The following is a 23,334-nucleotide window of genomic DNA, read 5'->3' on the forward strand; positions in this document are numbered from 1 at the left end:
CTTTCCAGACGTGCCCAGGGTGCCTGGGGAAAGGACAAGAAAGGGGCGCAGCAGCCTCAGTTTTATACTTGGCATCGCGCTAGGCTTTAATGGACTCAGTGCCTGGTAAGGTTGCCCCATGATGAAGCAGATGAACAACTGGACCAGGGAATTTAACCTGCTTTTGTAGCCAAATTATCCTTGACTTCATTGATTCTTTGGCCTTTCTACAACCATCTCTCCATGCACATTTGGCGTTAATCATTCATTCATTCGTACATGTGTTCTTCCATCCATTCATGAAATAACAAACAGGTATAGTAGTTTATAGCACCTGCTAAGGACCTGACACTGCATTCGTGGTAGGCGTGGGTTCGCCGGAATCATGGAGTGGCTTTGGCCAGTTGAGACTGAGCGTCAGTGTTGACTGGTACCTGGCTTTACACATTACTCAATGCCCCTGTGCCTCAGTTTTCTCTCTGAAGCAAATGTTCCTGCCTTACAACATTATTGGGAGGATATGATGAAAAGATTTGTCCAGTTCCTGACACTTATTGGGTCTCCAGTCAAGGGCTAAAGATGATACTAAAATGAATGCTCTATTCTTTTTATGACAGGCAGGCATGTCTTTTGAAAACCAAATTGATATTGTTACGGGAAAGAGGTCCCAATCCAGACCCCAGGAGAGGGTTCTTGGATCTTGTGTAAGAAAGAATTCAGGGTGAGTCTGCAGTGCAAAGTGAAAGCAAGTTTACTAAGAAAGTAAAGGAATAAAAGGATGGCTACTGCATAGACAGAGCAGCCCTGAGGGCTGCTGGTTGCCCATTTTTATGGTTATTGCTTGATGATATGCTAAACAAGGGGTGGATTATTCATGCCTCTCCTTTTTAGACCATATAGGGTAGCTTCCTGACGTTGCCATGGCATCTGTAAGCTGTCATGGCACTGGGGGGACTGCAGCAGTGAGGACGGCCAGAGACCACTCTCGTGGCCATTCTGGTTTTGGTGGGTTTTGGCCGGCCCCTTTACTGCAACCTCTTTATCAGCAAGGTCTGTATGACTGGTATCTTGTGCTGACCACCTGTGTCATCCTGTGACATTCTAGCCTTAGCCATCTGGGAATACAGCTCAATAGGTTTGAGCCTCATTTTCCCCAACTCCTGTTTCAGATGGAGTAGCTCTGGTTCACACGCGTCTGACAATATTGTGTCACCTGACCTCTCTTCCATCTTAAAACTGTTAATATTTAATTGCTTCTACTGTTCTTAGTAAACTAAAAGGCCAGGAAGAGGAAGGCCTGTGAGACCCAGCCCTGTCCTGTCTTTGTGGTCTCCTGGCTCATCTCCAGGCCTCCCTGTCTGCCTCCTGTCTCTGTCCTAGGTTCTGCCGATCGCCTTCCTCCCACCGGGAGGCCTTACTTCATGTTCTTCCTCTGCCTAAGACACCTGCCCTGCTCGTCCTTCAAAGCATGCTCACCCATTATGCTCTCTAGATGCCTTCCTGGAATCCCCAAAGTCAGGCCTTCCCTTTACCTACCCTCCTCACAATCTGTACTTCTGCACAAAATGTGGTAAAGTTGAAGTTACCTGATCAATTGTGTAATAGCCTTTTCTCCCCTGCTCAATGAGAAGTCCTAGAAAGGAACTGAGTCTTGTTTTCTCCTGCAGTCTTGGCACCTAAGTCCTGCTCAGAGTAGGAAATGAGGAAGTATTTGCTGAATGAATGAGTGGACAGCCCGTAAGGAGTTGCTCTTTCAGATGCTAGTCTGGCAAAAACGGGCTTTCAACGCTAGCTCATAGAGTTTGGGTTTCTGCATGTGTGTGAGGCTTTTTGTTTTTTTAATTCAGCGAGCATTCTCTGAGTGCCAGCCATGCACCAGGCACTGTGTCAGACCCTAATGTCATTTTATCCATGACTCACAGTGCCTGCATGCCAAGAGCAATTTTACAGAAGAAGAATGGAAACAAGTCACTTCCTCTCTGAGTCTCATTTTTATGAAATGAGGACAGTTATCGCTCTCAGCCAACTCCTGGGAGAGGCATCTTCCCAGACAGCCAGGTTGTTCTCTCTAACACACAGCCAGGTGCTGGGGGGTGTTACTATGAACCAAAATTTGGGGGTGGGGTGCACAGGGATGAGCAGAGTCTAGACTCTGTTTCCTTCTTCACTCCCCCTCACTTCTTTGCCTAATATGTCCAGTTCAACACCTGCTCCATTTGTAAGCAGAAAAAAAATCGCAAGGAACTTTAAGAAAAAAGTACAAGAGAATGAACAGAACAAAGAAACAAATGTCACTGAAATCTAGTGGCAGGGTGTAACTGAGGACCTCTCTGTTTGCAAACCTTCTAAGGAGGCCCTTGGATCAAAGAGCAAAGTGGCTGAATCCAGGCGATGCTCTGTGGAACACAGCAGGACCCAGATTCTAGGTCGTGGATTTGGGCTCCTTCCTGTTCTCTGAGAATTGCTCTCTACACACACAGCCAGGTGCTGGGGGGTGTTACTATGAACCAAAATTTGGGGGGAGGGTGCACAGGGATGAGAGGAGGAATTTCCGTGTGGTCCCACGTTTGTTTTAATGGCAAAGCACCCCAAACAAAATCAGCTTGGCAAAGCAAGAGAGGATAGTATTCTTTTAATTTCGAATGCTTTGAAATGTAAACACACGTGCATAAAATTTTAGTTTGCAAGTTAATTTTGTCCATAAAGAAAAGAGATGTCACCTTCAATATTGATATGTTTTTCTTGCCTGTTTAACATGTAAAGGGTATTGATACACCTCATCTAATGTATTTCCCATGACAACATGAAGTGAGCAAGGCAGGTGTTACACTTTTCAGTTAGTTGCTACGGCATTTGAGACTTTAAATGGGACAGTGATTTGTTCGACACCTCACAGTTCAGGAGAAACAGATGCTGGCCCCAAACTCAAGTCCTCTAATTCCACACCCTTTACCCTTCCACTGTCATCTCATATCTGCTGTGTTTATTATTTGTGGAAAAGATTGAATTTGGCTATTTTCTGTTTTTAGATGTTTTCTGTTAATTATCTTTTTCTCTCCCTGATTAAAATGACTGATACATATATGTACATGTTGGTATATATATATATATACACACATATACACATATACCCATATATGTGTGTGTATAACCTAAGCAAAAGTTATAATCAGGGAAATAAAAGGTCATTAACAGATAAATCTGTACTTTATCTTATGATATATTTGTCTGTGTGTATTTCAAAGGTATCAAAAGGAAGTGTGTCCAGGGGAAAAAAAGTAGCATAATTGGATTCGTTAAGAAAATGAGAAAATGGCCGGGTGCTGTGGCTCATGCCTGTAATCCTAGCACCTTGGGAGGCCAAGGCAAGTGGATCACCTGAGGTCTGGAGTTCAAGACCAGCCTGGCCAATGTGGTGAAACCCTGTCTCTACTAAAAATACAAAAAATTAGCCAGCCATGGTGGCAGAAACCTGTAATCCCAGATACACAGGAGGCTGAGGCAGGAGAATTGTTTGAGCCTGGGAGGCAGAGGTTGCAGTGAGCTGAGATTGCACCACTGCACTCCAGCCTGGGAGACAAAGAAAGATACTGTCAACAACAACAACAACAACAAGAAAACAAAACAAAACAAAGAAAGAAAGAAAGGAGAAAATGAAAAACAAAGCCAAATATTGATCTGTGGCTACAAAGCCTGTGCCTTTGGATGCAGGTGGGGAGGTCCCATCTTCCTTCACAGACAGTGAATCCTGAGGGAGGCCCAGGAGCTATGAGTGATGGGCTCTGTTCCTACTACTTGGATGTGGTCCTGGGTGAAATCCCAGCTCAGAGAATGACTTTGAACATCTGGGCCATCATGTCCTAGCCTGGAACTGTAAACTAAGAATCATGATCTTGCTCACAGGTCCTACAGCCAAACAAAGTCCCCGCGGATCTGCTAGTCTGAGAACCAGGAATTCAGACGCCTCCCCGCTTCCCCTCCTGGCTCTCTGGCCAGACAGAGTCCACCTCGTCCTCCAGCAGGGAAGTCAATACCATGTACATTCCTGAGGCAGCCCCTAGCCACAAGGGCAGGACTTGGCTCCTCCTCGGCAGGCTCTACTGTTAAGGTGCAGTAAGCTGGTGGTTAAGAGAAGAGCACAGGAGAGCAGGTCCCAGGTGTGTCTCCCTCTGCCACCCAGATGGCATGGAGTTAACCCCTCCAAGTCTGGGTGCCCTCAGCTATAGCATGAGGATCGAAATACCCTCTTTATACATTCTCATGAGGAAGAAATTAGGTAATATGTAAAAAGAGTAGTGGTGCACTTGTGTTAAGCTCTCAAAATATATTTATTTTTATTAAATCTTAGGATTTTTTTTTTGAGATAGAGTTTTGTTCTTGTTGCCCAGGATGGAGTACAATGGTGGGATCTCGGCTTACCACAGCCTCCTCCTCCCTGGTTCAAGCTATTCACCTGTCTCAGCCTCCCGAGTAGCTGGGATTATAAGGCACACATCACCATGCCTGGATAATTTTGTATATTTGGTAGAGATGGGGTTTCTCCATGTTGGTCATGCTGGTCTCAAACTCCTGACCTCAGGTGATCCACCCACCTCGGCCTCCCAAGGGATTACAAGCGTGAGCCACCTCACCCTGCCTAATCTTAGACTAGTATGTCAAATGAGGTCCTATGTGTATGTGCTTTGTTGGATCTGAGAAACACTGTGAAAAAGTCAGCTAACCTTCATTTTGATAGGATGTAAGTCAAGGATAGATCAGTGGTTCTCAACCAGGAGAAATTTAACCCCTAACCCCAGGGGACCTTTGGCAGTATCTGGAGGCAATTTCATTGTCACAGCTGGATGAGGGGTTGCTACAGGCATTGAGTGGGGAAGTGCTAGGGATGCTGGTCAGACTCCTACGAGGCATGGGGTAGCTCCTACATCTGTGTTGTCTTGTATGCGTCCTCCAGGAAAAGTTACCGGGCCTTGTACTAGCACCCGGGAAAGAGGTTTCTCCATGGAAATGGCTGTTGACAGTCTTCAAAGTTTGCATGCCTTCAACTTTCATGAAGTGCCTGCTGTACTGCAGGGACCTGAGTGGGTGCTGAGGGACAGGGATTTGTCAGTGTTTCCTTGCCAGGGAACTCACGAGGAACACGTGGGGAGCCTGGAGAGCTAGAAGACAGGTGGCCGGGAGTGGAGCAGATGGGGAGAGATGCAGAAGGAGGGGGTGATGTACATGACGTTTCCCAGAACTCTGTTGTGAAGGGAAGGAGAGGAAGAAAGGGAGGAAGTGGGAGGTTGCTCAGGTCCTGGCTGGGGATGTGCAGTCAGTTTTGGTGGGGGTGCGTTTTGGTTGGGGTGGCAGGGTTCTGTGCTTACATGAGAGAGGCAGGAGGGAACCCGGGTTTCCCATTCATGATACAGAGGAAGATGGAAGAGCAGCTGGCCAGAGAGTGCTCCGAGGACAGAGGGACTGAAGGACTGGGTCTTGGTTCTTGGTGGGGGGATTTAGCCTCCACAGAAGGGAATTAGCATTTTTCATTTCTGAATTTGGAAGAGGAAAGGCAGCCCCAGGACTGGTGCAGGTGGAGCAACAGGAAGCTGAGGCCTCCCACAGGTGAGAGGCTGGCTCTACAGCGAGGCAGGGACCTGGGCCTTGTGGGAAAGAAGAGGATGCTCCATCCCCATCTATTCTGGCTGTTACAACAAAACACTGTAAGCTAAGCCGGGTGTCTTATGCACAGCATTTATTCCTCATGGTTCTGCAGGCTGGGACGTCTAAGGTCACGGTCTCCATAGACCTTCCTGCACTCTCACATGGTGGAAGGGGTAACCAAGCTCTCTGGGGTCTTTCTTTTAAGGGCACTAATCCCATTCATGAGCTTTCTGCCCTCCTGACCTAATCACCCTAAAGCCCCATCTTCTGTTACCATCACCTTGGTGTGAGGATTTCAACATCTGATTTTGGGAAGACAGAAATATTCAGACCATGGCATTCTGGCATCTGGGACAGGTCACTGGGAAGGATGAAGCATCCATTTGTCCTGGTCGGGGAGCAATGCAGCAGGGAGCAGTGAAGCTGGGAGTCTCTCCATATTTGATCCTAGGGGCATGACCAGTTAGCATTTACAGTGGATGTCATCAGTCATGGTGGTGGTGGAGAGATGGAAGCTGATGCACCATAGGGATGGATTTGAAGGTGCTGAGACTGGAGCCTGGGGGGCCATGATGATGGTCTAGGTCACACTGAGGCCCTGACCTAAGGAGAAGGCGGGGAAGACAGGCCAGGAAGGTGGCTGGTGGAAATATTTAGGAAGTCAAATTGGCAGGACTTGATCACTGGTGGGGTGTGTGGGCTCACTTCACTGGCTCCCTGTTCTCATTGCCAAGCCTGGTGTGCTTGTCTCTGTTTTCCTCCAGGGATGTGTTCCCCCAAGGTTTACCTGATGAGTACGCCTTTGTCACAACCTTCCGGTTCAGGAAAACATCTCGGAAGGAAGACTGGTATATCTGGCAGGTCATCGACCAGTATGGCATCCCACAGGTAAGAGCAGCATTGCCTTATCTCAGCGTCCAGGGCTTTCTGTTTCCCTCTCATGGTGGGGATGGCATCACCCGCCGTGTTTTATCCAGTGCTCTTACTCCTGGGACTAGAGAGATCGAGAGCCTGGCATATGGAGGCTCAGAGGACCTGCAGGGGGTATGTCACGAGATGCAAGAGGTCCAGCTTCTTGTCCTAATGATAACATAGGACCAGGCCTTCTGGTGGGGTAAAGAAGACTGAGTTCCTGTCCTCTGAGACTCTTGGCCTAGCCAAGGAGATGGACGCCAGCTCTGCGGTCCTGTGACACCTGCTGTATTGGCAGCATGAGTGACCTGGCTTTGTGATGCAGTGGAGTGCACTGGCTCGGGGTCACACAGACCTGGGTTCAAGTCTCGTGTCTACCCCTATGTTGGTGTGGGTCCCGGGATGGGCTCCTTTATCTTTCTGGGTCTTGGTTTTCTTAGCTGTATATTGGAAAACAGAGTAAATGGTTGGTGGAAGAATCGGATCAATAATGGTCTGTAAAGCATCTAGAACAGCACCTGATATGTGATAAGATCTCATCACGAGAAGTTCCCTTCAGTTTTCTTCTGAATGAAGCTCTGGGTCCTGTCTTTACTCAGGTCCGGTGTGTTTCAGCTTTCAGTTCCCACAAAGTTAGGACAGCTCTCCACAGCACACAGTCCGGTGAGGAAAGACAAATCTGAAATTCAAAGCCATCAACACCATCTGTTGGTTTGAGATAAAAGCAACACTACTATTTATTCTCTGCCCAATCCAGATCCTCTTGTTATCAAGTTCATAGACCAACCATTTCTTTCTCCTTTCTTAGAAAAATGAACTGGGTGAAACTATTACTCACTTTCAGCTGGGAGATACTGACTAAACTTTCACTAGGGGCTAAAATAAAATAAAAGCATGCTCAAGCAATCGGACTCCAGCAATCACACTCATGGCCTGCCATCTCAAAGGGCAAGATTCTCTCAAACAGTGAGCTCACCCTCCCAGGTTGAGACTGAAAACTGACTTCAGATGCATTTGCTTATCAACACGTTCACGCTCTCAGCAGGAGCCGGGGATTGTTCAGAGGGCTTTACAAGTATTCATTCATTATTCATAATAACCCCCTGAATATTCTGTACTGTTAGCATCATACAGATGAGGAAACTGAGCCACAGAAAGGCTGAGAAATTTGCTTGCCTTTTCACAGGTAATAAGAGCAGGAGTTGAGATTTAAACCCAGGCATTCGGGTTCCTACATCTGTGCTTTAAACCACATGCTCATCTGGTTTCTGTTCCAAGCCTGTCCTGATCAATTAGTCCTGTTGAATGATTTTTCCATAACATCCCTAGTCATACTGAGATGCAGAGACATTTTCAAATTTAACTGCTGAGAGGCTTGATTTTGTAAGTGTGGGAGGTTGAATGGAGAAGTCGAGATTCTTCTCCAGAGGCCACTTTTCTGGAGAAGTCCTTTGCGCTCCCTGTTCCCATCCCACTCCATCTCCAATTGCACAGGTCTTGCATCTCCATTTTCTCAGGGCCCGGTGCAGTGGGACTGGGCACCTGCCATGACATTCTTGTGGGTGGGCCTGTACCGCCCCCTCAGTCTGGAATTTCTTCCTTCACGGCATTTGCAGAGCTGTCTGTGCCCTGACAGTTGTGCATCCTCCCCTCCCTCTGTCAAAATAAGCAATGGGGTGAAATACCACCATACCACAGAGCCATGCAGAGATGAAGTCTGTCTTGAAATTTGAGATTCCTGTGTAAAGAGGCACCCAAAAATTTACTCTTGTTAAGCCAGCCTTGGTTGAGTGCCCGTGGCCAGAAATGCCAATGATGCTCCTTTCCATGCTCTGGGGAAATACTGGCTAGACACTGGAAAACTGGATAAAGAGCTGTAAGAAGTTGATCTGTAAGTAGATTAGCGTTGGTTGCATGACCCATGCACTCAGTCATTGTAGATGTACAGATCAAGAAGTTCATCTAGAGATACAGATGCACATGCTTTTATTTGCCATTTACAACCACCCTTAAAAGCTGGCATTTTCCCCATTTGTCATTTGGGTAAACTGAGGGGCATTCACTCATTCCAGATATGATTAAGGGACAGCAAGGAGGCCGGTGCAGCTGGAGCAGAGTTGGGTGTGTGTGTGTGTGCGCGTGTGTGAGCACGCGCATATTGGGGTTAGTTAGAGATGAAGTTTTAGAGGTGGAAGAAGTCTGGATTTCAAAAAGTCTTGTAGGTCAGTGTAGGGACTTTTTGTTTGAGAAGAGACTCTGCAGAGGTGCACAGGCCTAGAAATATGAGGACAAATTAGAAGAACATAGCAGTGATCCAGGCAAGTGTAGATGCCGCTGTGATAGTGAGGTTAGGAGAAACAAACAGGTTATAGGTTAATTTTGAAAATAGAAGCAGTAGGATTTGCTGATGGACCTGACATAGAAAATGCCTTCCCCAAGGTCACACTACTAGTATTGGTAGACTCAAGACACTGGACTGCTGGGTGCCCTCCCTTGCCCTATATCATGTTGGAGGCAGAAACACTGGGGAAGCCATGTCCCCAGGAAGCTCTGAAGGTTCCAGGGCCACAGGGCTCAAACGTGTGAAATAGAACACAATGTTTAATCATGGGAGTATTAGATTTTTGTGTATTACAAGTATTAGATCATTAGGCAGGGTTTCATAGTTTTCTATTTTTTACCCTTCTCCTAGCATACAAGAGGTGATGCAATAAAAATAAATCCTAGGTCCTACTTGTTGTACTGAAGCCATGTGGAGCCCAGAAAATGAGACCAGAAAACCCAGGTTGTGTTAAATACTATAGCTGATCCCCCTGCACTACGTGGGCACCTTCCTTTAACTACAGAGACTCTCATTCATTTGTTCATTCCTCCATCCATTCAGTACCTTTTTATTTTTATTTTTTTGAGATGGAGTCTCATTGTGTCTTCCAGGCTGGAAGGCAGTGGCTGATCTCGGCTTACTGTGACCTCCTCCTCCTGGGTCCCAGCAATTCTTCTGCCTCAGTCTCCCAAGTAGCTGGGACTACAGGTGTGCACCACCATGCCCAGCTAATTTTTGTATTTTTAGTAGAGATGGGTTTTCACCATGTCGATCATGCTGGTGTCAAACTCCTGACCTTGTAATCCACCTGCCTCGGCCTCCCAAAGTGCTAAGATGACAGGTGTGATGCACGGCACCTGGCTCCTCAGTACCTTTTTATTGAGTGCCACTGTGTGCCATGTGTTCTTCTAGACATGGGGGTTACAGAGATGAAGAGAGAAAGTGCCTGTTTAAAAGGATGGGGCAGGAAAGACAAAAAGGTGAACAAAAGACATGCTTAAGATAATTTCATATACTGAGGCTGGGCTATGAAAAAAGTTAATGGCCGGGCGCAGTGGCTCATGCCTGTAATCCCAGCACTGTGGTAGGCCAAGGTGGGGGGATCACCTGATGTCAGGAGTTCAAGACCAGCCTGGCCAACATGGTGAAACCTCATCTATACTAAAAGGACAAAAATTAGCTGGGCATGATGGTGCACACCTCTGGTCCACTTGGGAGTCTGAGGCAGAATTGCTTGAACCTGGGAGGTGGAGGTTGCAGTGAGCCTAAATCACCCCACTGTACTCCAGCCTGGATGACAGAATGAGACTCCATCTCAAAAGAAAAAATAAGAAAAGAAAAGAAAGAAAAAGAAACGAAAAGAAAAAAGTCAACAAATCACATCTTGGGATGTGAGAACAGATGGCCAGTTTCAAATCCAAGAGTATGTGTTCATCAGGGAAGGCTTCACTGCTTCGATGCCTGTGAACTTATTTAATTCATTATTGCAAATATTTAGAACAGTACCTGGCAAATAATACTATATAAATATTTTATGTATATTATAATTCTCATAATAATCCTTATGACAATTCATCTAATTAATTAGGTTCTCATAGATATTTATATAATCCTCTTCACAAATAGGCACTGCTATTGGTCCCATTTTACAAATGAGGAAGCTGTAGAGAGGTTAAATCACTTACCCAAGGTCACACAGCTGGTTTAGCTGGTTTAGATGGAGGCTGGCAAGGGACAGCCCCCACTGGGCACACAGTTCTGACGAGTGCTGTAGCAAACTGACTGGGGTTAAGGGCGCTGATGTGGCTAAGGGATAAGTGTTAAGGAAACCAACAAGAAATGCCAGGGCATCCCAGGATCAGCCACAGGAGGAAGCTACCACTTGAGCCTGATGGGCAGCGGAACAGGGAAGAGATGGTGAGTACTAGAGTCACCAAGGAGGAAATACTTCCAAAGAACCTGTATGCTCAGCAGACTAGCAAAACAATAAAACATTTTACACATATAACTGATGCCATTATATAAATTATATAGATTATATATAATGGTACATTATAGATATAAATTATATAAACATGGCACAAAGCTACTCTGAGCTACAGGGAAGCCAGGAGGGGTGGGAGGAATAAATGCCCCACCTCTCTCTTTTCCCCCCTCATTGGACTCTTTGCCAATGGACTTCCAATGGGCCAAGCTCAATGAGAAGCCAAAGGGCCCAGGGAGCAGGGAGCCACAAGGAAGAGCAAAACATGAATATTAGAGCAGATGAAGACTAACCTTGCAGAGGTGAGACAGGGAAATACTCATCCTTTCATCCACTCAGTGGATACTCATGTTCTGTGCCTTGTATCCTGTTCATACCTTTGTGCACTGATAGTGTATCTGCAGCCCACTGCTCCATTCCTGACACCTGGCATGTTGCCTGTTGGGCACACAGGATGATTCTGCAGGGATGACAAAATGAGTACATGGATGAGAATATACCCATTTATTCTTAAAAGCAACCAGGTTGGCTGCTGGCTCATGCCAGTAATCCCAGCACTTAGGGAGGCCAAGGCGGGCAGGTCATTTGAGGTCAGGAGTTTGAGACCAATGTGGCCAAAATGGTGAAACCCCATCTCTACTGAAATCACAAAATTAGCCAAGCGTGGTGGTGCACACCTGTAATCCTAGCTACTTGGGAGGCCGAGGCAGGAGAATTGCTTGAATCTGGGAGGCAGAGGTTGCAGTAAGCTGAGATCACACCAGTGTACTCCAACCTGGGCAAAGAGTGAGACTCGATCTCCAAAAACCACCACCAACAAAACACAAACAAACCAACAACAGTAAAAAAGCAATCAGAAGTCAAACAGTAAAACCTTCTCCAGAATTTGTCCATTGCAAAATGCCTGTGCATTTTGCAAAGGCTAATACAATGACCCAGACAGATCAGACCTCTGCCATCAAGAAATATTATTTTACGGGAGCTCCAGCTTTATCCTCAAGTGAGAGAACGCGTAAGTTAACAGATCTGGCCAGAAGATATGTTTGGTTTAACCAGTCCAGGGTTTTAAAAGACACCGAAACTAATTAGGATTTCTGGTTGGTCTCACAACTCAAGCCCCTCTGTGTGCCAGTTGTCGTGGAGTCTCACCAAAGCTCTCTTACCTACATAACCCTTCCAGACAGTTGAGGCTGTGACTCCTGGGTTAACATATGAGTGCAATGATTCTGTTTAATACTGGATTTAGAATAGCCTTCAAGGTAGACATCATTAACACCATTGTGTGAGGAGGAACCTGAGGCTCAGAGGTGTGAAGGGGTTGGTCCAAGGTCAGATGGCAGGTGACCGGCTGGTAAGAGTCACAGCCAGGATCTGACTCAGGATTGCCAGACCTGACTCTGAACTCTCCTTTCCCATTCTCTTCATTTTCCTTGGCCCCAAGAAGCTCAAGGAGTTTCTGGTCCTTTCCTCCCCAGGTCTCCATCAGGCTAGATGGTGAAAATAAGGCAGTGGAGTACAATGCTGTAGGTGCCATGAAAGACGCGGTCAGGGTGGTCTTCCGAGGCTCCCGGGTCAATGACCTCTTCGACCGGGACTGGCACAAGATCGCCCTGAGCATCCAGGCCCAGAATGTCTCCCTGTACATCGACTGTGCACTGGTGCAGACGCTGCCCATCGAGGAGCGGGAGAACATTGACATCCAGGGGAAGACTGTGATTGGAAAACGCCTCTACGACAGTGTGCCCATTGATGTGAGTATTGGGGACCTTCTGCAGCCCACGTTCCAGGACACTGGGGAGAAGACTTGGGAGCTAAGTGCCCTCAGTGTTTCCCATACCTGCATGAACCATGTACCAAATCTACCTTGGACCATCTAAGAAGGAAAGACCTTGCCCAGAAAACTGCTATATTGGAACCCCAATTCACTGTCACCCATTTATTCACTTAACCAGTTTTTCAGCCATTCCATCAATCATTATTCATCACAGATACATTGAGTACCTAGTATGTGCTAAGCACTGTCCTTAGCACTGGGGACACCAGTACCCACAAAAAGAGAGCAAGACTGACATGGCTCTGGCTGCATGGTCTGCAAAGGCCACACACACACACACACACACACACACACACACACACACATGAATATATGTATGTGGGTAGGTGGATAGATATATATAATAGTTTCTGGCAAATTTAAATACAGATTTTTTCCCTTCTTTCCTGATTGTACAAAAAATTGGAAAATATAAGAAAAATATATGGAAAATAAATAACAATCATCCTCATTGCACCAACTAGGAATAACAACTGGTAATAACTGGACATTTATCCTTCCATCCTGAACGAGTGTTCTTTTCTTCTTTGATTTTTTCGTTTCCCTCCTTGCTTCATTTCTCTTATTTCATTCCTTTATGTCTTTTTCTTCCCTCTAGAAATACATACCCACACCTGTACCCAAAGAGATGCATACATCATAAGTATGTGCATATTACACACGATACACGTAGATACATTGCACAGTGATCCACACGTTCTGTCTTCAAGCTGAAGTCGATCTAACCCCCCTGCCCAGGAGCACCCCCACTGCCTGAGAAATCACAGGAAACATGATGTGGGAAAGGCTCTTCCCAAAACCATTTTATGTATCCATGTATAAGCAAATATAGTATCATTAGGTATAGGAGAGAGTTTTGGAATTTTATGTAAGTAATGGACTGCATCTGGCTTTTGTTTAAGCTAATGAATACTTTGTTATGTATTCAGTCATACATCATTCATTCTCCTGTCAGTGGTATTTAGATCATTTCTAAGGTATCACGATCATAATTAGCAAGCCTTGGACCTTACAAAGGGTGCTACACCTCCATGCACTTTACTTATGAGGAGAATGTGAACAACACCTGCACTTTAGGCTCAAGATATAGATGAATTGATAGCATTTCTTGTGGGTATGTACCCTCAAGTGTAATGACTGGACTGTGGGGTACACAATTGTTAACTTTCCCACATATTTCAAATTTCTCTAGAAAGCAACATTTATATGTGTGCGTGTGTGTGTATATAAATATACAAACATTAAACGTGTATAAACATATACATTATAGATATAAATTATGTCATATATAGATAGAAAATCTGTAGTTTACAGGTGTTGGGGGACTCTGGAGCCCATCAAGAATATATGACTCGGCCGGTCGTGGTGGCTCACACCTGTAATCCCAGCCCTTTGGGAGGCCAAGACGGGTGGATCACGAGGTCAAGAGATCGAGACCATCCTGGTCAACATGATGAAACCCCATCTCTACTAAAAATACAAAAAATTAGCTGGGCATGGTGGTACATGCCTGTAATCCCAGCTACTCAGGAGGCTGAGGCAGGAGAATTACCTGAACCCAGGAGGTGGAGGTTGAGGTGAGCTGAGATTGTGCCATTGCACTCCAGCCTGGGTAACAAGAGCAAAACTCTGTCTTAAAAAAAAAAAAAGAATATGTGACTCAGAGTTAGGATGCCAAGAGGCGAGGGAGCTGGGGTATTGATACTCCAACTGCCACCAGTCCTTGGCTAAGGGCTGCTCCTGGGGGTGTTGATGTCTGCTTGATAACAGATAGCACTGTCTTTGGCTGAGAGGGAAAGCCCTCAGGTAAGACAGGTGGAGGCAGCTGGCAGCACAGCTGGTATGCACTGAAATGATGGGGATATAGGTATAAATTATATAGATTATGTTTATATAATTTATATCTATAATGTACCATTATATATATATATAAACATTATATAATTTATATCTATATATTGTTATAAGTTATATGTGTATAATGTTTTATTGTTTTGCCAGTCTGCTGGGCATACAGGGTTATATTGTAGTTTTCATGTGCATTTGCCTGATTACCATTGAGATTAGAAATCCTTCCCTATGTTTACTGATGGTTCCCCACGCCCCCCTTTGGTAATCCTAGGCCATATCTTTTGCTTATTTTACTACTATGCTAATTTTATTTACTAAATGATTTCTAGATGATGTTTGCATATTTTGTATACTAACTGCTTGTCATACATGCTGTAAAATTGTTTCCTGGTCTGTGAAACATAAACCATAAGAAAAAATGAGTCAGTCGGGATGCATAAAGTTTTAGGAAGTAGCATTCCAGCAAAATACATCGTAAACAAGTTTATAGACTTTGTTATAATTTGCTCTGTTAATGTAACGATAAACCATCAATGTCCCTGTGCATACTGATTTTTAAAGATGAAGCTGAGCCGGGCGCAGTGGCTCATGCCTATAATCCCAGCACTTTGGGAAACTGAGGTGGGTAGATCACCTGAGGTCAGGAGTTCAAGGCCAGCCTGACCAACATGATGTAACCCTGTCTCTACTAAAAATATAAAAGAAAAATTTATTTTTTATAATAAAGTTATAAAATTTTTATTATAAAAACAAATTATATATTTATTTTAAAATATATAATTAAAATATGTATTATATATTAATACATATATTTATTAATATATAATAAATATATTTATAAATAAATAAATGGGCTCAGTGGTGGGTGCCTGTGATCCCAGCTACTCGAGAAGCTGAGGCAGAATTGCTTGAATCTAGGCGATGGTGGTTGTAGTGAGCCAAGATCATGCCACTGCACTCCAGCCTGGGCAACAAGAGCAAAACTCCATTAAAAAAAAAAAAATGAAGCTGAGAGTGAGTTGGTCAGAGGTAGTGGGGAGAGGAGAGATTAGGGGCTGCAGAGGTGGGAGGACTGACACACTCAAACTGTGGCTTACATGCCAGCCACTGCCAGCCAGCTGCAATACCTGTCACCCAAGCCACACACTGTTTATGTTTTCCAGACTTTGTTTATCTGTTTGTTTGTTTAATCTCTGGAATGGGAGTCATGTTCTGTTTGTTTTTATATGCTATTGCTGAGGAGATGAAATAAGATAATAGATGTGAAACCAAATTAAGCAAAAAATAGTAAAATCAAAGTAAAACTATGAAAATCGGTATTCAGCCTGCTACTAATTCTAGCTACTTGTGCAGAGACTTTGTGCTGGGCATTGCACTAAAGTGCTTCTTTTCCCCATTTCTGACCAAAATCTTTACAACGTTAGAAAGTAGATACAGTGCACACCCTCATTTCACAGATGGAGAGAGACGCTCCTGGAGAATCTGAGGACTCTTCCGAGATCGCAGAGCCAACAAATGGAAGTTAGGGTTTCCACTCAAGCAGCCCGTCTTCCAGGTCCATTTACAAACCTCTCCCTCCCTAAGATAACATACATCAAAGGGCTGGACCAGATGGAGCTCTGGGGTATTCATGACACAATAAGGATCACTGTTGTCTCCCTCAGAGTGGGCATCGTAGTCACAAATACAACGCCTCTTAATCCTAAATTCAGGCCAGGTGGGTGGATGTTCCTCACATTGCGTAGGTGGGGAGATTCCAACTCAAAAGCGTCAGGCTACTTGCTTATGTTCCCTGCCTTGGGTAGTCAGGCTAGGACTCTGTTTCTGTGAGCTGCCTGGTTCTACTGTCAGTCCCTGAAACAGATAACCCCTGAGCTGTAGGGAGCCCAGAGAGCATCTTATCCAGCCCCTCATTTACTTGACAGACAAGGATACTGAGGCTCAGAGGGAATAATAGATATGTCCAAAGATATAGAGCAAGATTAAATCCTTCTAACCCCAGTTCCAAACATCCAACAGTGAGATTTCCATTATATTTCTATTTGAGGTAGTGGAAAACTATATTTGAGTTAAAAGTCTTCTAAAAACAAGAGCCAACTTTAGCCAATAGCCCCATGTCCCTAAAAATTCATGTCCCAGGCTTCAAATTAAACAAAATTGTTTTGGAGTCCAAGCTTCCCTGTAGCCTCTCTGGTGTTGTTTCCTCAGTTGTAACATGAGAAAAATGATCACTCACTCCACAGGGTTGTTGTGTGATTAAATGCTATGTCATATGTGAAGTGCTTATAAAACTTCCTAAAATGCTGCTAGCGTTCTATAAATGCTCATCATCATGAACATCATCACCACCACCGCCACATTATCATGGTGGTATTGGGAGGTTTTGAAGACAGGAAAAGGATCACCTTCCCAGTACTCTCCAAGATACCCATCTGTATTACATGGTTGACTCCTAAGGAGGGGATTGGAAATTAGACCTGAGTTTCCTTGTGGACACGTCCCCCCACATACAACACCCTAGTATAGCAGAAGTGGTTGGATCCCCACCTACATCCCCCTGGGTCCTTGTCATTTCAGTGCATCCCAGCTGTGTTGCCAACTGCCTGCACCTGTCTTGCCTGAGAGTTTTCCCTCTCTGCCTGAGACAGTGCTATTCATTATTAAGTAGGCATCAACACCCCCAGGAGCAGCCCTCCACGAAGGACTGCTGGAAGTTGGAGTATTAATACCCCAGCTCCCTCACCTCTTGGCATCCTTACTCTGAGTGACGTATTCATTATGGGCTTCAGAGTTCCCCAATACATGTAAACTGCAGATGCCCACAGTGGTAACACCCTTGATAACAGCCCTTTACTGGCTAACTTCCTTTCCCTAACTCACTTTCCAGCTCTGCTACTGATGCTCCCCAAATAAAATAAATTTGCTACTTCTTAAATAGATGTTTTGAGGTAACATTCAGGCCAGTGGCCTCACCTCTCTGCACCTTCACGTTCTCATCACCCTGGTATGAAATGACAAGGACCCAGGGGGATGTAGGTGGGGATCCAACCACTTCTGCTATACTAGGGTGTTGCAGAAAGTGAACTCATACCTGTCGGAGCTATTGTGAGCATTGAGTGAGATCACTAGTATGTAAATACAGCACCTAACAGTGCCTGGCACATGGGGATTTCTCAGCTGGGTTAGAGGCAATAGAGAATAATGAAGAGTGTCCATAGGAGTATTACACTCATTGTTCCATGTTGTATTTTTGTATTAAAACCAAGTGTCAGGAAAATGTATAGGAGAATCAATACATCTCTGTCTCTTCGTAAATCTTCCAGAAACATCATCTTCGGTACTTGTAACTACATGGTTTGGGGCATCTTACACATCCTACACTGAAGCTTCATCCGTGGCTGACACTGTGCTCTTGTGGGCTCTCTTTTCCTTGGTCCCCACTATAGCCCTGTGAGTCCCTCTCACAGAAAGGAAAACTGAGGTTCAGTTTTCCTGACTTGAACAGCTGATATGAGAGAAGAGCAGAGCTGAGACTCAGACCGGGCCATGCTGAACACAGCCTTCCAGCTTTCTGTGCTCTCTAATTGCTTTCCACACTGCAGCCAGCAAAGGGTCTCCAAGCTGCTGATGGGTGGGACACAGAGGGAGCCAAGCAGACCCATGCAGCAGTTCAACACATAATTGCCGAGGGCAGAACCTGAGCAGGACTTCCAGACAGGAGTGGGGGAGCAGTGATGTCAGGAGGTGAAATTCCAGGGCATAGGGCAGTGAGGCAAAGGAGAGAAGGATTGGGTGGCTGGGGTGATGCTGGGATTTCAGATAGTTGGAAAGGGGCCTCTCTTGGCTCAGAGGACCTCTCACCCCACCTGAGAACGCCACTGGCTGCCCAGATCCCAAGCCAGCATGCTCTGTGCCTGGCCTGCCTCCGGTCTCCTTCTCCTTCCCTCTCTCTGCTGCCTTGCCAGCCAGGCCCAGCTGCTGTGATTATGTTTGATAATGAAGAAAGCAGGGCCATCCTTGAAAGTAGGCTTTGTTCTAAACCACAATTTTTCATTCTGTCATTTTCTCCTGTTTCTGGGCTGCGGTCTCTACAGGAAATAAAACAGATGGATGAATGGAATTGTTATTGTTTCTGCAGAACAAAGTCAGTGGTGTGAGGGGCTATGCCTCAAGGGGCATGTCACTGTGCAGAGGGACTCCTGAGTCCAACACGGGCCCAGGAAGGGGGCAGGGGAGGGGCAAGTCCAGGGCACTTCGCATCAGTGTTCAATGCAATAAGCGCCCCACCTCCACTGACTGAGCTCAAGCCCCATTTGATAAACGCCCATCCATTCGTCCGCTCGTCCACCCAGCCATCTGTTCTATGGTACTTTTATGAGTCAGCGACTGCTCTAGTGAAGTACAGGAGACAGGAGAGCCTTACCCTCATGGTCTATGTTCCATTAGGGATGCTTAAAAAAGAGCTAAGAAACAGACACAATCATCCATTGTGGGAAGTACTCTGAGGACCACATTCAGAATGTGCTAGAGTGACACGGAGGGCCTGGGTATGGACAGGCAGCTGAGGAGTCAACACAGGAGGGTGGCAGGAGGAAACCAGCATGGCTGGAGGGAAGGGAGCAATGAGCATGGCAGACTAGGGGTGAGCGTGAACCATGTTCTGCAGGGTCTGGAGAGAGTGGGAGATTGCCCACTGCTGTCATACATTAGCAAGAGCCCTGGGTTTGTGCTTGAGAAGGCAGCACTGCCTGGGTTTAGATCCTTGTTCTCATAAGTCCTGGAGCCTGGAAGGAAGATGGACACACAGACATCTAATTATCCTACAGTCTGTGGTGTCTGATGTTAGCTGTGTGTGCAATGTACTAGTCTGTTCTTACACTGCTAATAAAGGCATACCCAAGACTGGGTAATTTATAAAGGAAAGAGGTTTAATTGAATCAGTTCCACATGGCTGGGGAGGCCTCACAGTCATGGTGGAATCAGGTGAATGAGGAGCACAGTCACGTCTTAGGTGGCAGAAGGTGAGAGAGCTTGTGCAGGGGAGCTCCCATTTATAAAACCATCAGGTCTCCTGAGACTTATTCACTATCATGAGAACAGTATGAGGGAAACTACCCCCAAGATTTAATTATCTCCACCTGGCCCCCCCTTAAGACGTGGGGATTATCACAATCCAAGGTGAGATTTGGGTGGGGACACAGCCAAACTATATCATGCAAGGTGCACATGTGGCAGAGAAGAGGGCCTGATGAATTCTTGACTGTAGAGGGAGGTGCATCAGTTACACCTGTGTCTGTGTCACAACTATCCCATCCCCCCAGCAAAAGCAGATTAAAACAAGCATGTACTGTCTCATAGATTCCATGTATCAGGAATCTGAGAGTGGCTTAGCTGAGTGGTTCCCTCAGGGTCTTTCACTGGGCTGCCCTCAAGCTTCTGGCCAATGCTACATTCCTCTCACAGTTTAAGGCTGAAAAGGCATCTCCAAGCTCATTAAGGGCTGTTGGAAGCTTCTCGTGAGCTGCTGAATGGAGAACCTTTGTTCTGTGCTAGGTAATGGTTGCAGCCACCCTAATCCTTTCCACCTGAGCCTGTCCACTGAATAGCTCACAACATGCCAACTTCTGTATCCCATGGTGAGTGATCACAGGGAGGGAAGAAGAGAGACACACAGAAAGAGAGAGAGAGAGAACACACTCAAGACAGCAGCCAGTCTTCTTATGACCTGATCTCGGAAATGGCATGCCATCACTTCACACCAGGGGAGGGGAATTAAGTTCCAAATCTGTGGGCGTACTTGAAAACCAACCACAACAGGAGATGCCTGGGTGTGGCTCTGGGTGGTGACTGGGAGATTCTTATTGCTCAAGGGCTTTCCTAGAAGAGGCACCATTTGCCAAGGTGTGAATGTGCAGGTGTGGTTTGCTGTGCGGTTAGATGCTACAGAGTGCAAGTGCAGAGTGAAGAGAGAGACACCGGGGGAGCCAGGCTGAGCCAGGCCCTGGGAGGCTGGGTGTCCTGCAAAAGGGCCTGGGCTTTGTCTGCAGACTCTGTGTGTGTGAATGTGTTCATGCATATCAATGTATGTTTAGTACCACAACCCCTTTAAATTTTACTTTTTTTTACATTTTAAGTCTTTAAGGGGCTGTCATAGAAAAGGTGTGACAGAAGTAAGTTTTAATTTTAAAAGTTCACCAAAACAACTGTGAAAGTAACTGGAGAGATGGAAAATAGGGACTCGTGAAACTTGGAGGCCTTTGCAATAACGTCATTGAGGGGCTTGTCCAATGCGGTGTTGGTGACATGGAGAGAGGATGACCGTGTGGCCTTGTGTGTGTGGCTGAAGGCAGAGGCCATAGCACCTTCAGCATAGAATGAAACACTGGACTTCAACATGTGTCCTCAAGCCCCTTGCACAGGATCTCTCCCTTATAGGAGAGGGTTGTATTACTCTGTTCTCACACTGCTAATAAAGATATACCCAAGACCGGGTAATTTATAAAGGAAAGAGATTTAATTGACTCACAGTTCCATATGGCTGGGAGGCCTCACAATCATGGCAGAAGAGCAAGGTACATCTTACTTGGTGGCAGGCAAGAGAGAAAGAGAGCCAAGCAAAAGGGGAAACCCTTTATGAAAACATCAGATCTTGTGACCCTTATTTACTAATCAGGAGAATAGTATGGGGGAGACCCTCCCCATGATTCACTTATCTTCCACCAGATCCCTCTCGAAACATGTGGGAATTATGGGAGCTACAATTCAGGATGAGATTTGGATGGCGACACAGCCAAGCCAGATCAAGGATGTGAGAAGATGATGCTTAGCTCCCTGTGAAAATCCAGGGTGGAGCCCAGGGCAGGAGTGGCCCAGGGGTGGGCTCAGGAAGACCCCCCTCACAGAGGAAGTACAACCTGATATGAGGGCAGGGCCTGTCTGAAACCATGGAGGCTTCTGGGTTCCAAAGTCCCTACAACTTATCCTCTCTTCTTCTTTTCAGTTTGACCTACAGCGGATTGTGATCTATTGTGACTCGAGACATGCAGAACTGGAGACTTGTTGTGATATCCCCTCGGGTCCGGTGAGCAAACTCTTGCACAAAGAGGATGGGAGGAAATGGGTGTGTGGCCTCCAGAGGGGAGGGGAGTCCAGAGCTTAGGGACAAGTGGCTGGGGGTCAGGGAGACATCTACCATCAGAATATGGCCTGAGAGGGAGCTTAGGGTGTGGGTGGGGGAGCTGAGCCACGAGGTTCCTCCGGGGTTACTTTGGTCTGTGCCTTAAGTCAGTGTAACTGCAGTGCTGCTGGCTGAGTGATGATGCCCTGCTCCTGGGGATGTGGGAGGCAGGGGCTGGGAGGGTGTTTCTTAGGAAGGGATGGCTGCCTGTGCCACACCAGTACCCAAAGGAGGGAGAGGCTGCAGTGCCCTGGGCTGGTCAGCAAGCCAGGGAGGTCACGACATGGGTGGCCCAAGAGACCAGGGTTTGCCCTTTCAGCCCCTCTGAGCAGGATCTGCTCTGTTCTCAGACTTCAGCCCCTTTCCCATTTCAAGCCTCTCCCTTTCCAACCTTCTTTGCAAAGTTCTGGTTACAGGCTTGCTTGAAAGATGGGAATAGTGATGGAGCCTGCTTCCTGGGCTGCAGGATGAGATCCACGCAATGCCTGGTTAGCCTTGTCCCCAGGACCCATTTCAAACCCAGCCAGTGCACCCAGCTCAGGGCTCCTGTAGTGTGTAGGTTGACAGCAGATGCTGGGAATGTGGAGCCATGTGAACCTGGTTGCAAAGTCAGAGGGTGAGGGAAGAAGGGAATGGGATGAAGGAAGAGGAGGAGGTGAGGATAAGGACAGCAGGAACTGTGGAGCACCTGCGAGGTGTGAGACCCTGAGTGGCTCCTGCAGGTTGCTGAGACAGCCAGTGAAATAGCTGAGTCTGGGGTGGCCAGGCCTTCCACCCCAAGGCCTCAGAGAGACATCCTCAGAGTCTTCTCCAACTTTACCTGCCTGGTTCCAAAGAAGCACCGGACACTGTGCTCCTGCCAGGAAGTGTCTTCTGGGTGAAGAGCCAGGTTCTGACCTCCTGGGCTTTCCTTCCAGTGCCAGGTGACCGTGGTGACAGAGCCTCCACCTCCACCCCCACCCCAGCGGCCTCCCACCCCGGGCAGTGAACAGATTGGGTTTTTGAAGACCATCAACTGCTCCTGCCCAGCTGGAGAGAAGGTATTGTCTGCAGTCCACACGCAGCCCCAGCAGGACCCTGGTGGTACAGGTGGGAGCTTCCCATCATGCATGTGGCCTGCCAGGGTAGGGGGGTACCAGGAGGCCCATGGCTGTCAGCTCACAGCACCCTGTTGTTGTGCCTTGGACCTCTCACTTCTTGATTTTTGTGTGAACTGGAAGGCGGGATTTGCAGACTAGGCCCTGAGAAACGCTTTCTAGAAGCGGATGGTAGGTTCCTCAGGTTTCCCAGGCTCCTGATTTATGATCTCCACTCAGGAGCAACTGAGTCAAAGGAGATGCCATTTGAGACTAAGACTCAGAAGAGGACAGTGAGTGAGGATTTCACTGTGCTTCGCAGGAACACACCCTCATTCTTTCTTGTCACTCTTTTCCCTGATTAGCCATGCATTGTCTTTCTTGTATATATACACACACACACATATATATAATGTGTATATATGTGTGTATATATCAACTCAGCCCTTATTTATTGGCTTTCTCTCTACGAGGATATATGTTAGTAGCTGAAAATACAGACATGGAAAAATCCCATCTCTGCTATCTGGAACTTGTGATTTTATGGAAGTAACAATA

General features: G+C 46.4%; 1 protein-coding gene across 1 annotated transcript in view; it reads left to right on the plus strand.

Annotated features, from left to right (window-relative positions):
- The window catches only part of COL22A1 (collagen type XXII alpha 1 chain), a 332,005-nt gene that overhangs the window by 79,853 nt on the left and 228,818 nt on the right, over positions 1–23,334 (plus strand). Inside the window, exons 6-9 of the mRNA XM_008983195.5 lie at positions 6,384–6,507; positions 12,314–12,589; positions 21,524–21,604; positions 22,618–22,740. Of these exons, the coding sequence (XP_008981443.1) occupies positions 6,384–6,507; positions 12,314–12,589; positions 21,524–21,604; positions 22,618–22,740 (604 nt within the window). The remainder of the gene's footprint in view (positions 1–6,383; positions 6,508–12,313; positions 12,590–21,523; positions 21,605–22,617; positions 22,741–23,334) is intronic.

Source organism: Callithrix jacchus, chromosome 16 (assembly GCF_049354715.1).
Source record: "Callithrix jacchus isolate 240 chromosome 16, calJac240_pri, whole genome shotgun sequence".
Classification (NCBI taxonomy): Eukaryota; Metazoa; Chordata; class Mammalia; order Primates; family Cebidae; genus Callithrix; species Callithrix jacchus.